Source organism: Scyliorhinus torazame, chromosome 4 (assembly GCF_047496885.1).
Source record: "Scyliorhinus torazame isolate Kashiwa2021f chromosome 4, sScyTor2.1, whole genome shotgun sequence".
NCBI classification, from domain to species: Eukaryota; Metazoa; Chordata; class Chondrichthyes; order Carcharhiniformes; family Scyliorhinidae; genus Scyliorhinus; species Scyliorhinus torazame.
In genome coordinates this window covers 313,577,313-313,591,033 of record NC_092710.1, presented here as the reverse complement: position 1 = coordinate 313,591,033, position 13,721 = coordinate 313,577,313, and the positions used below count along the sequence as shown (strand labels likewise).

The 13,721-nt window shown below is 47.8% G+C and overlaps 1 protein-coding gene across 8 annotated transcripts in view; it reads left to right on the top strand.

Annotated features, from left to right (window-relative positions):
• Window positions 1-13,721, top strand: part of anapc1 (anaphase promoting complex subunit 1) — a 318,440-nt gene that overhangs the window by 150,614 nt on the left and 154,105 nt on the right. For all 8 annotated transcript variants that reach the window (XM_072500093.1, XM_072500089.1, XM_072500086.1 and 5 more), the window contains 2 exons: window positions 11,054-11,188; window positions 12,459-12,541. In XM_072500093.1, coding sequence (XP_072356194.1) covers window positions 11,054-11,188; window positions 12,459-12,541 — 218 coding nt within the window. The remainder of the gene's footprint in view (window positions 1-11,053; window positions 11,189-12,458; window positions 12,542-13,721) is intronic.

The following is a 13,721-nucleotide window of genomic DNA, read 5'->3' as shown; positions in this document are numbered from 1 at the left end:
TCTCAGGGGAAACTATTTCAAGTTAGCACTGATAATTGTTGCAGTAACAGGAAACAGATGGTAATGATAGTGGGAAAATCTGTATCTGGGAAGCAGCAACTGATCTTTCCAGGGTCACATATTTACAGTTTAAGGGAACGCACTTGGCAGTACAACATTTGTTTATGATGGCAGCCTAACTAGCTCAAGGACTTTTTAGAATTCAAAGTTATCTCAACAGATCAAATTGCCAAGTAGATTAGAATTTAGATAAATGAGAGGCGATGCAAGCATTTATTTGATGAAGGTATTCGATTTGCAAAGGGGGGAAACATAAAGGATATCTGTGCAATTCTCTTGAGGCACGCGCAGTAAGTATGCAACTGGTATCAGCAAAACTTCAAATACTGGGGCGGATCCGAGGGGAATTGACAGCATGTCAGAGATTAGTGATCTTAACTTGAGCCACTGATACGGTAGTGGTTTTGGCACTTTGCTTTCAAAATGCATGCGCTGGAGAGAGTTCAAGAGCCGCAGGAATAATTATACCACTTTGAGCTCAAAGTCATGGAGAAAGACTTGCAAAGCAGAGCATGTTTCTGTTGCGGCAAAGCTAAAGAAAGTGGTGCCACTTAATGAGGTGTAAATGATGTGGATGGATATGAAAACAGAAAAGTGGCATGAAAATCTCTGCAGATCAATGCAGGGCGGCACGGTTGCACAGTGGTTAGCACTGTTGCATCACAGCTCTCGGGTGCCAGGTTCGATTCCCGGCTTGGGTCACTGTCTGTGTGGCATCTGCACGTTCTCCCCAGTGTCTGCGTGGGTTTCCTCCGGGTGCTCTGGTTTCCTCCCACAGTCCAAAGATGTGCACAAAGATGTGCAGGTTAGGTGGATTGGCCATGCTAAATTGCCCTTAGTGTCCAAAAAGGTTAGGTGGGGTTACGGGGGATAGGGTGGAGGTGTGGGCTTAAGCAGGGTGCTCTTTCCAAGGGCATGTGCATGCTCGATGGGCCAATTAGTCTCCTTCTGCACTGTAAATTCTATGATCTGATCTGGCAGCCCCTGTGGAGAGGGAAACGGAGTTAATGTTTCCATTAACTTTGCTTCTCTCTCCACAGATGCTGTCAGACCTGCCGAGTTCCCCAGCATTTTGCAGTTTTTATTTCGGGTGTCCAGCATCCACTGCATTTTGCGTTGATTTTAGACGGAAACAAGTAGTCTGACTTGGACTTAAGCTAAAAGTTGGAAAATACAGAGTCAAAATAGCTTCTATTGAGACTAATGACTGGAGACATTTTCTCCGCAAGTGGAGATGTGGAACAGACACCTTAAAAGAGCTAATGTTCTCTTCAAAAAGAATTGGATATATATCTGGCTGAGGATGGGATTTAATATCAGGATAGAAGTATATAACGATAGTTTGAATTTGATGCTGCAAACCAGCTAAAAGCTTCTTAGACTAAGACAAAGTTAAGTAGTGCACAAGAGGCAATGTGACCCCTGGGTCTGACGAGTGCAGCCAAATAGGGCTGCACAGTGAAGATGTGGAAATGCAAATATCTTTTTTGGTCCATTTACCGGTGTGTGTGGGGGGGGGGGGGGGGTAAAAGGAATATATCTGCACTGAACAGAGTCTTTGGTGCAAATCGTACATGGTCTGCGGATACAGGGCTGAAAGCATTTTTCCTTGTTTGTGCTTTAAGTTCCAAAATTGTATTTTATTCATTCATGAGATTTGGGAATCCCTGATAAAGCCAGCATTTATTTCCCATCCCCAACTTCCCTTGAGAAGGTGGCGGCGAGCTGCCTTCTTGAACTGATGTAGTCCGTGTGGCGTACCCGCTACACCCACAGAGGGAATTCCGGGATTTTGACCCAGTGACCGAGAAGGTTCCAAATCAGGATGGTGTGCAGCTTGGAAGTCTGCATCTGGCAGTGTGCCAATATACCTGCTGTCCTTGTGGTGGGTGGCAGAGGGCTCTGGTTTGACCCGTGCCTCTCCCATGATAATAATTGTCTAACCCAGATACATTTCTGGTCAATGGTGACCCATCCCCGGGAATGGAAGTGGACTAGAAAATGTGGTGTTCCCACAAACCTGCTTCCTTTATCCTTTTAGGCAGTAAAGACAAGAGCTGTTGGAGTTGTTTTTTTTAAATCTAAATATTTTTATCAGAATTTTCAGTCTTAACGATATAACAATTAGATTTACCAAAGAGGATGTAATATTTACAGAATGAGAAGTTTCCGAAACAATTTCACATGTAACCCTTTCGTTGCCCCACCCCCCCACCTTTCCGTGCTCATTTTCTCCACCCCCCTTCCTGATACGTCTCTGGGTTGCTTCCTTGCAACCCCCCCCCTGTTCTTATCCATTTTGCGTGACCTTGTCTACCCCCGTTGCTCCCCCCTTTCGTCCTAATCACTATTGGCTTTGAACCGGTCTTGGAACAGGCTGATGAATTGTCCCCACGCTTTGTGGAAGCCCTCGTCCTACCTTTGGATGGTGTACTTGATTTTCTCCAGGTGGAGAAATTCCTTTAGGTCTGCCAGCTGTGAGGAGTGCTGCTGATCGCCAGCCGAACAGGATTCTCCGGAGGGCGATTAGGGAAGCAATAGCCTGGGCGTCGGCCCTCTTCCCCATATGAAGTTCTGGCTGGTCCGAAACCCCGAAGATGGCCACTCTCGGGCAACCTCACCCCCACAACCTTGGACACCGTCTCAAAGAAGGCTGTCCAGAACCCGACCAGTCTGGGCAAGCTCACAACATGTGGGTGTGGTTGGCCTACCTGGCACTGTTCGCATTTATCTTCCACCTCCGGGACGAACCTGTTCATTCTGGTCCTGGTTAGACATGCTCTGTGCACCACTTTAAACTGCGTGAGGCTCAGCCTTGCGTAGGAGGAGGGGGCGTTGGCTCAGTCCCCATCCTACTTCCGTCGCCAGTTTGTCCTCCCACTTGTGTCTTGCTCTGTCTAATGGTGTTCTCGCCCATCCTAGCAGTCGTCCGTAAATGTCCCCACAGTTCCAGCTCTCCATACTGTCGGCGTCCAGCAGTTCCTCCAGCAGTGTGTCTCTCGGGGGCTCATCGTCTCCTTGCGTATAAAGTTTTTGATTTGTAGGAGACGGCGCTCCTGTCCGTTCGGTACTTCCACTCGTTCCATTAACTCCTCTAGAGTTGCAAGTCTGTCCCCCATGTAGAAGCCCCTGATGCTAGTGTTCCCCCGTCTTGTCTCCACTTCTTCAAGGTGGCGTCTAGCTTGGCTGGAGGGAATTTGTGGTTACCACAGATGGGAGGTCATGGAGGACATGTCGGTTAAACCAAAATGCTGTCTTCTTTGGTTCCGTGTTCTCAACGTCACTACCACCACTGGGCTGGATGTCAATTTTGCAGGGGTGGATGGGAGTGCTGCCGTGGCGATGGCTGAGGGTGCTTAAGGGGTTCATGGCCCAGATGGGGGGAGTAGATCCGTGGAGATTTGCTAGGCCCTTGGCCAGGGAATTTTCTTTTTTTTCTCACGTACACCGAGCGTACTCCCGGATAGATTTTTTTGTTTTGAGTAGGGCACTGATCCCGAAAGTGGAGGGAACGGAGTACTCGGCCATAGCCATCTCAGACCACGCCCCGAACTGGGTGGAACTAGAGTTAGGAGAGGAGAGGGACCACCGCCCGCTGTGGCGTCTGGATGTGGGATTACTGGCGGATGTGGAGGTGTGCGGGAGGGTGCGGGGTGCATGGAAAGGTATTTGGAGGCCAACGACAACGGGGAGGTGCAGGTGGGGGTAGTATGGGAGGCGCTGAAGGCGGTGGTCAGGGGAGAGTTAATCTCCATCAGGGCTCACAGGGAGAAGAGAGAGGGCAGGGAAAGGGAGAGGTTAGTGGGGGAGATCCCATGGGTGGACAGGAGATATGCAGAGGCCCCCGAGGAGGGACTACTTAAGGAGCGGCGAAGTCTCCAGACGGAATTCGACCTGTTGACCACGGGGAAGACAGAGGCACAGTGGAGGAAAACACAGGGGGCGACATACGAGTATGGGGTGAAGGCGAGCCGGATGCTGCCACATCAGCTCCATATGAGGATGGCAGCGAGGGAGATAGGTTGAGTCAAGGATAGCAGGGGAACTACGGTGCGGAGTGCGGTGAAAGTAAATGAGGCATTTAAGGACTTTTATGAGGAGCTGTACAGATCTCAGCCCCCAGCGGGGGAAGAGGGGATACGAGGATTTCTAGATCAACTGAGGTTCCCGAGGGTGGAGGAGCAGGAGGTGGCTGGTTTGGGGGCGCCAATTGGGTTGGAGGAGCTGGTTAAAGGACTGGGGAGCATGCAGGCGGGGAAGGCCCCGGGGCCAGATGGGTTCCTGGTTGAGTTTTACAGGAAGTATGCGGACCTGTTAGCCCCGTTGCTGGTGAGGACTTTCAATGAGGCAAGGGAGGGGGGGGACCCTGCCCCCGAAAATGTCCGGGGCGCTGATTTCTCTGATCCTGAAGCGGGGCAAGGACCCACTGCAATGTGGGTCGTATAGGCCGATTTCGCTCCTCAATGTGGATGCTAAGTTGCTGGCAAAAGTGCTGGCTACGAGAATTGAGGATTGTGTCCCGGGGGTGATTCATGAGGACCAGACGGGATTTGTAAAGGGCAGGCAGCTAAACACCAATGTGCGGAGGCTCCTAAACGTGATTATGATGCCATCGGTGGAGGGAGAGGCGGAGATAGTGGCAGCTATCCACTTTGACCGAGTGGAGTGGGAGTATCTCTGGGAAGTGCTGCGGAGGTTTGGGTTTGGGGAGGGGTTTATCAGTTGGGTTAAACTCCTATATAGAGCCCCGGTGGCGAGTGTGGCTACGAATCGGCGGAGGTCGGAGTATTTTCAGCTGTATCGAGGGACGAGGCAGGGGTGCCCCCTGTCCCCCCTGTTGTTTGCATTAGCAATTGAGCCTTTGGCCATGGCATTAAGAGAGTCCAGGAAATGGAGGGGGGTGATTCGAGGGGGAGAGGAGCTTCGGGTGTCGCTGTATGCGGACGACCTATTGCTGTATGTGGCAGATCTAGTGGAGGGAATGGTGGAGGTCATGCGGATCCTAAGGGCTATAAGCTCAATGTAGGGAAAAGTGAGCTCTTTGGTGCACCCAGGGGACCAGGGAACAGGGATAGACGACCTACCAAGGAGGGCGGAAAGGAGCTTTCGGTACTTAGGGATCCAGGTGGCTGGGAGTTAGGGGGCCCTGCACAAGCTCAATTTGACGCGGTTGGTGGAGCAGCAGGAGGAGGATTTCAAAAGATGTGATGTGTTGCCACTCTCACTAGCGGGCAGGCTACAGTCGATTAAAAGGATGGTCCTCCCGAGGTTTCTTTTTGTGTTCCAGTGCCTTCCTATTATGATTACCAAGGCCTTTTTTAAGCGGGTAGGTAGGAGCATCATGGGTTTTGTGTGGGCAAACAAGACCCCAAGGGCAAGGAGGGAGTTTCTGGAGCGTAGTAGGGACAGAGGAGGGCTGACGTTGCCGATCTGGGTGGCTATTATTGGGCAGCCAACATGGCGATGATCCGTAAGTGGGTAATAGAGGGAGAGGGGGCGGCATGGAAGAGGTTGGAGATGGCGTCCTGCAAAGGAACGAGCCTGAGGGCGCTGGTGACGGCACCGCTGCCGCTCTCGCCGACAAGGTACACCACGAGTCCGGTGGTGGCGGCAACACTAAAGATCTGGGGGCAGTGGAGACGACATAGGGAGATGGGAGCCTCAGTGTGGTCCCCGATCCGGGAGAACCATCGGTTCGTCCCAGGAAGGATGGACGGGGGGATTTCGGAGCTGGCATCGGGCAGGGATCAGAAGGATGGGGGACCTGTTTATAGACGGGACGTTTGCGAGCCTAGGGGCGCTGGAGGAGAAGTTTGGGTTACCCCCGGGAAATGCGTTCAGGTATATGCAAGTGAGGGCGTTTGTGAGGCGGCAGGTGAGGGAATTCCTGTTGCTCCCGGCACAGGGGATTCAGGACAGGGTGATTTTGGATGTATGGGTCGGAGAAGGCAAGGTTTCGGCGATATATCAGGAGATGAAAGAAGAGGAGGAGGCTTCGGTAGAGGAGCTGAAGGGCAAGTGGGAGGAGGAGTTGGGGGAGGAGATTGAAGAGGGTCTGTGGGCTGATGCCCTGAGTAGGGTTAATTCCTCTTCCTCATGTGTCAGGCTCAGCCTGATACAGTTTAAGGTTATTCACAGAGCGCATATGACAGGGGCGAGGCTGAGTAGGTTCTTTGGGATGGAGGACAGATGCGGGAGGTGCTCGGGAAGCCCGGCGAATCACGCCCACATGTTCTGGTCGTGCCCGGCACTGGATGGGTTCTGGAGGGGTTTCGCAAAGACTATGTCCAAGGTGGTAAAAGTCCAGGTCAAGCCAAGTTGGGGGCTGGCATTATGTGGGGTGGTGGAAGAGCCAGGAGTGCAGGAGGCGAAAGAGGCTGGTATTCTGGCCTTTGCGTCCCTGGTAGCCCGGCGGAGGATCTTGCTCATGTGGAAGGACGTGAAGCCCCCCAGTGTGGAAGCCTGGATAAATGACAAGGCAGGGTTCATTAAGCTGGAGAGGATAAAGATTGCCTTGAGCGGGTCTGCGCAGGGGTTCTTCAGGCGGTGGCAACTGTTCAGAGACTATCTCGCGGAGCGTTAGAATGAGGTCGGTCAGCAGCAGCAGCAACCCGGGGGGTGGGGGTGGGGTCTCTTTCGGGGGGGGGGTATTCCTAGAGGTACTTGTAAAATTAAAAGCATATGGGAGGGTTAATATGTGCAGGAGAAACCCATTGTGTAAGTTCTGTATTATGTTTGATTGATACGTTTCTGTTCGTTCTTTTCTCTTTTTCTTTTTTGTTACGGGAGGGGGGGGGGTTTAGTTGGTTGAAAATTTTTGTTGGAAAAACTGAATAAACATTTTTTTAAAAAAAAAAGTATTGACAGTCAGAGAGATCTGGGCGTGCAGATCCACAGATCTTTGAAAGTGGCAACACAGGTGGAGAAGGTAGTCAAGAAGACATACTGCATGCTTGCCTTCATTGGCCGGGGCATTGAGTATAAGAATTGGCAAGTCATGTTGCAGCTTTATAGAACCTTAGTTAGGCCACACTTGGAGTATAGTGTTCAATTCTGGTCGCCAAACTACCAGAAGGATGTGGAGGCTTTAGAGAGGGTGCAGAAGAGATTTACCAGGATGTTGCCTGGTATGGAGGGCATTAGCTATGAGGAGCGGTTGAATAAACTGGGTTTGTTCTCAATGGAACGACGGAGGTTGTGGGGCGACCTGATAGAGGTCTACAAAACTATGAGGGGCATAGACAGGGTGGATAGTTAGAGGCTTTTCCCCAGGGTAGAGGGGTCAATTACTAGGGGGCATAGGTTTAAGGTGCGAGGGGTAAGGTTTAGAGGAGATGTATGGGGCAAGTTTTTTTACACAGAGGGCAGTGGGTGCCCGGAACTCTCTGGGTTAAGAAATCTCTCCTCATCTCTGTCCTAAATGGTCTATCCTGTATCCTCAGACTGTGAGCCTGGTTCTGGACACACCCACCATCGGGAACATCCTAATTGCATCTACCCTGTCCAGTCCTGTTAGAATTTTCTATGTTTCCATGAGATCCCCCCCTTTCCTCTTTCCCCCCCCCCCCCCCCTCGTTCTTCTGAACTCCAGCGAATACAATCCTAACCAATTCAATCTCTCCTTGCACATCACTCCTGCCATCCCAGGAATCAGTATGGTAAACCTTCTCTGCACTCCCTCTATAGCAAGAACATCTTTCCTCAGATAAGGGACCAAAACTGCACACAATATTCCAGGTGTGGTCTCCCCAAGGACCTGTATAATTGTAGCAAGACATACCTGCTCCTGTACTCGAATCCTCTTGCAATGAAGGCCAGCATACCATTTTCCTTCTATACCATCTGCATGCTTATCTTCAGTGACTGGTGTATGATGACATCCAAGTCTCGTTGCACATTGTCGTCCTCCTAATTTATGGCCATTTAGATAATAGTCTGCTGCCTTGTTTTTGCTACCAAAGTGGATAACCTTGCATTTATCCAAATTATACTGCATCTGCCATTCATTTGCCCATTCACTCAACTTGTCCAAATGACACAGAAGGATTTCTGCATCCTCCTCACAGCTCACCCTCCCATCCAACTTGATGTCATCTGCAAATTTGGAGATATGACATTTTGTTCCCTCATCTAAATCATTCACAATCTCATCACAAATCCTCTCATCCCTCATCACAAATATTGTGAATAGCTGGGATCCTAGCACCAATCCCTGAAATACCTCACTAGTCACTGTCTGCCAATTGAAAAAGACCCGTTAATTCCTACTCTTTGTTCCCTGTCTGCCAACCAGTTTTCTATTCAGCTCAATTCACTATCCCTAATTCCATGCGCTTTAATTTTACATGCTAATCTTTAATGCGGGATTTTGTCAAAAACCTTCTGAAAGTACAAATACACCACATCTACTGGCTCCCCTTCATAAACTCTACAAGTTACATCCTCGAAGATTTCCAGTAGGTTTGTCAAGCACGATTTCCCCTTCATAAATCCATGTTGACTGTCCAATCCTGCCACGGTTTCCTAAGTTCTCTGCTGAATGAAATCTTTGATAAAGGATTCTCGATTTTCCCCCACTACTGACGTCAGGCTTGCTGGTCTATAATTACTTGCTTTCTCTCTACCTCCCTTTTTAAATAGAGGAGTTATGTTCGCCACCCATCAATCTGCAGGAACTGTTCCGCAGTCTATAGAATCCTGGAAGATGACCGCCAATGCATCCACTATTTCTAGAGCCAACTCCTTAAGTACTCTGGGATGTAGATTATCAGGCCCTAGGGATTTATTAATCCCATCAATTCCCCCAACATCATTCCTCTACTGATATTGATCACATTCAGTTCCTCCCTCGCACTAAACCCTGCATTCCCTAGTGGATGACACAAACACCATTCCAGAAACAGACAGTAACCTGGGGGCTAAAGATAATGAGAATATTAATATCAGTGGCGATAAAGTACTGGAGAAAATCTGACAAATTCCTTGGACCTGATGGCCAACACCATAGGGTTCTAAAAGAGATAGCTGCAGAGATAGTGGATGTTCTAGTTCTGATTCTACAAAATCCTTTAGATTGGGGAAAGATCTCACCAGATTGGAAGTTGGCAAGAAAGCAGAAAGGGAGAAAACCGTAAACTACTGGTCTATTGTTGGTAAAATGCTGGAATGTATTACTTAGGAAGTGTTACTAGGCTTTTAACTGGAACAAATCAACATGATTTCATTGAAGGCAGGGAAGATAAAGGGGAGCCAGTAGATATTGTGTATCTGGATTTCCAGAAGGTGCTGCGGAAAAGGCTAATAGGCAAGATAACTGCTCATGGATTTGAGGGTAATATGTTAACATGATAGATGATTGATTCGCTGAAGGAAAACAGAAAGTGGGCATAAAAGGGCCTGTTTCAAGTTGACAGGCAATGAATAGTGGAGTGCCGCAAGGATCAATGCTGGGGCCTCAGCTATTTACAATCTATATCAATGACTTGGATGAGCAGACAGAGAAATGTATCAAAATTTGCTGGTGATTCCAAATTAGGTGGACAGGTAGGCTGTAGGGAGGACACTGAGTAGCTTCTTAGAGATAGCGACAGGATAGGTGAGTGGGCAACAAGGTGGCAGATGAAGTACAATATAGGGAAGTGTGAAGTTATTCACATTGGTCATGAGAATAAAAACAGTATTTTTTTAAAAAGTGAGAACCTTGTACGTGTTGATGTTCCAATAGGCTTGGGTGCGGTCAAACAAGGAATGCAGAAAGTTAGCATGCAGCAAGCAATCAGGCAAGCAAATAGCATGTTGACCTTTATTGCAAGTGTGATGGACAGGAGGGGGTCAATTTAAACTACCTTGATTTCCACGCGCTCTACCCGTCCAGAAACAGAAATGTTTTTTTTTTCATATTCTGGTTATTCTGATTTCCCCTTTATAAGGTATTGGGGGTATTTTCCCCCAACCCTTAAATTTGAAAATGTTTCAATCCCCTGTTAATAGCTTGCATAGCACACTCAAAGTAAGATGAAAATCAAAGGGGTGGTTGATTTTTACACACCCACACTCGCGAGAGGGGTTTCAGAGTCCACCCCTTTTTACACTCGCACAATAAATAGGGGTGGGGGGGGGAGGGCTCGGGGCACAACCGCAATAAATATGCAAGTATTGGTTTAACATGTGTCCAGAATCATGAGTCACCCGGAATATTCCTTCCACGGAGAGGTTGGTTGATTGTAAGAAGCTTCATCTTTCCAGAGTGATGCTGGGACAACAGGAGAAAGCACACAAAGTGAGTCTGGTAGGAGGCAAGAGTTCGGAGGTTTCACTGCTCGGCAGGTTTGATCAGGGTCCGAGTTCTTTCAGTTGCCCCCGCTGGAGGGTAGACAGCGCTGGCTCTTGCCTGGAGTTCTATTCACCTTGTTGGTCAAACAGGAACTGCAGGAGTTGAGATACAGCAGACATTATCACAGTGCAGTCTGGGGATAACACGCTGGATCCGAGATGGATATTCCCAAGGCTGGAATCGAGGTGTTTATGTGGAGTACGGACTCATTTTGCTTTTGGGAGACACTGGTGTCAGATTAATGAACTGCCACTCACTTTGTTGAACCCGGTCTGATAACGCTTTTGTCATTAGCACCATTATGGGAGATTACATACAGCAAAGGTTTTCCTTTGTGCGGAGGTAGCTGGGCCAGACTCCTCGTCACCGTGGCCAAATTGGTACAGCTAAGGGACCTGTTGGGCCATTTCAAGTACACTTAAGAGCTAACCATGTTGCTGAATCTAGAGTCGCATCTTGGCTAGACTGGGTAAGGACAGTAGGTTCCCTTCCCTTAAGGACATGAGTGAACACGGTGGGTTTTCATGAAAATTTGGTAGTTGCGTGGCAATCATTACTTGGGTCAGTTTTGTATCCTAGCTTAATTTAATTAATTACAATTGTGACACTTGTATCTCTGTGTTGGTGGTAACTGTTTTACTCCATTGTCCTACCTTGTAGCATGGGAGTAACCTGATCGGCATGTCTGACCTGAATGTCCCAGATCAGCTGTACCAATACATGGTCGGAGGTCACAGACGGGCCCAACCTGGAACCCACAGAGAGAAGCACAAATCACCCAGTTACCAAATCAAGGCCTGTATTTTCATTTAATTATTCAGTTGTGAGTGATGTTAATAAATGTTACAAAGCCCAAGGGGCAGTTTTACGTTGTGGTTTCAGATTTCCCATGTGATACTCATGATTAATGAAGTCTATGGAATTTTACAGCACAGAGGGAGGTCTTTCAACACACCATGCTTCCCCAAGTACTCTGAAAGAGCTATCTGCTTTATCCCATTCATTTCCTGCCCTTGCGCAACTTTGGCTTATTCAAACATTTATCCGCTTCCCTTTTTTAAAAACCTGTTATGGATTTTATTTTCCACCACTTCTCTGGGAGAGCATTCCATGTCTCCAATAATGTGTGTTTAAAATGAATCACTTTCTTCCAACCTCCCCTTCGTTCTAATGATGATGATCTTAAATTTACATCTCTTAGTTCCCAATCTGCTGGCCAGTGGAAATGATTTTTCCAAGGTATCTTTTCAAAGTCTACCATGATCAGATCTCCGCTTAACTTTATTCACTATCATGGGAGGAGCCCAGTTCCTCGAACCACTATTTATCATCAAGACGTCTCATTCGTCAGGTCACTTCTTTGGGCCCCTTCTAATAATAATCTTTATTGTCACAAGTAGGCTCACATTAACACTGCAATGAAGTTACTGTGAAAAGTCCCCATTCCTTCTGCAGCCAATCCATCAAAATGGTGCCACTCTGCTCAAAACCAGTCCCAATGCAAGGAGCCAGTGGTCTACTCAGGCTTAAGCCTGGGCGGCAGGGTAGTACAGTGGTTAGCACTGTTGCTTCACAGTGCCAGGGTCCCAGGTTCGATTCCCGGCTTGGGTCACTGTTTGGGCGGAGTCTGCATGTTCTCCCTGTGTCTGCGTAGGTTTCCTCCAGGTGCTCCGGTTTCCTCCCACAAGTCCCGAAAGACGCGCTGTTAGGTAATTTGGACATTCTGAATTCTCCCTCCGTGTACCCGAACATGCGCCAGAATGTGGCGACGAGGGGCTTTTCACAGTAACTTCATTGCAGTGTCAATGTAAGCCTACTTGTGACAATGAAGATTATTAAATTAAGCCTTTGATTTTTACACTCTTATGCTGTTATTTGGAGAGAAAAACTATTATCCTATATATTGTAAATATTACTGCTTGTCTTCTCTCTTTTAAAGATATGTATATTTGAACCTTTACGTCTCTGCTCCCCGACATTTAAAATTTTGTGTTGGAGAGGGAAACCGCTGGATTTGTTTTTTTATGATTCTGAAGAGACTGATTGTAATTCTTTCCTTTGACAGGAAGGGGACACTGTGAATGTGGATGTTACATGTCCCGGAGCTACGTTAGCTTTAGCCTTACTTTATCTGAAAACGAACAACAGGTAGGGCACAATATAGATAAAATGCTCAGCTATACGAAGGTGTGGAATTGCTTGGGTAGTGCGTGATGGGCAGCTTAAATTATTTCCAAAGGAGTCGGTGTACAGAAATTAACCACCACAGTAACAACACCTTGCATTTATATAGCTCCCTCAGGATTGTAAAACATCCCAAGACAACTTCACAGGAGTGTTAAGAAACAAAAGTTGACACCAAGATGCAGAAGGAAAGATGACCGAAACCTTGGTCAAAGAGGCAGGGGATTTAAGGAGCGTTCTAAAGGGGGAGGGAGAACCAGGCTTCATTCAATGTATACTGATACTCGTGAAATGTAAAGCTGATTATCTCAGAGACACCTCAATACTGTTGAGGTAAAATTGAATACAAAATTTCCTCATCCTGCAGCAGGAAGCAGAAGTGAATAATCAATTTTTACATGACCAGTAATTTTAAACAATTAGCCCATGACGAAGAGTGATTCTGGCAAAAAAATTAATGTCTCATTTCCGTGGTATTTCTGAAATATGTGGTTTCACCCTGAAACATGGAAATTTAACAGCAAAGAAGCACGCCATTCAACCCATCAGGTCCGTGCTCACTGATAAAGAGCAATCCAGCCCTTTCACACTTTCCAACATTTTGTCCCATGCCCCTTTTTTAAATTATGGGATGTGGCCGTTGCTGACCAGGCCAGCATTTCTTGACCATCGTTAATGTCCTTTTGAGACGGCAGCGGTGAGACACGTACTTGAACCACTGTCGTACATATGGTGGAGGTACCACCACAGTGCTGTTAGGAAGTGAGTTCCAGAATTATGACCCAGCGTGGTTGTGAAATAGTTATAATCAGGATGGCGCGCCTTGGAGAGGATCTTGCATCTGTGCTGCCCTTAGTCTTTCTCGTGGTCTGGAAGGTTTGGAAGGTGCTGTTGAAGCAGCCTTGGTGAGTTGCTGCAGTGTATCTTGGAGATGGCACACATGGCTGCCACTGTGCACCAGTTGTGAAGCTGGTGTATTGAGTGCCAATCAGGTGGGCTGCTTTGTTCCGGGTGGTATTGAGCTTCCTAGATGTTGGAACCACACTCGTCCAGGCAAGAGGAGAGTATTCTTTCACACTCCTGGTTTGTGCCTTGTAGATGGTGGACAACCTTTAAGCAGATGAGAGGTGTTACAATATTGCAG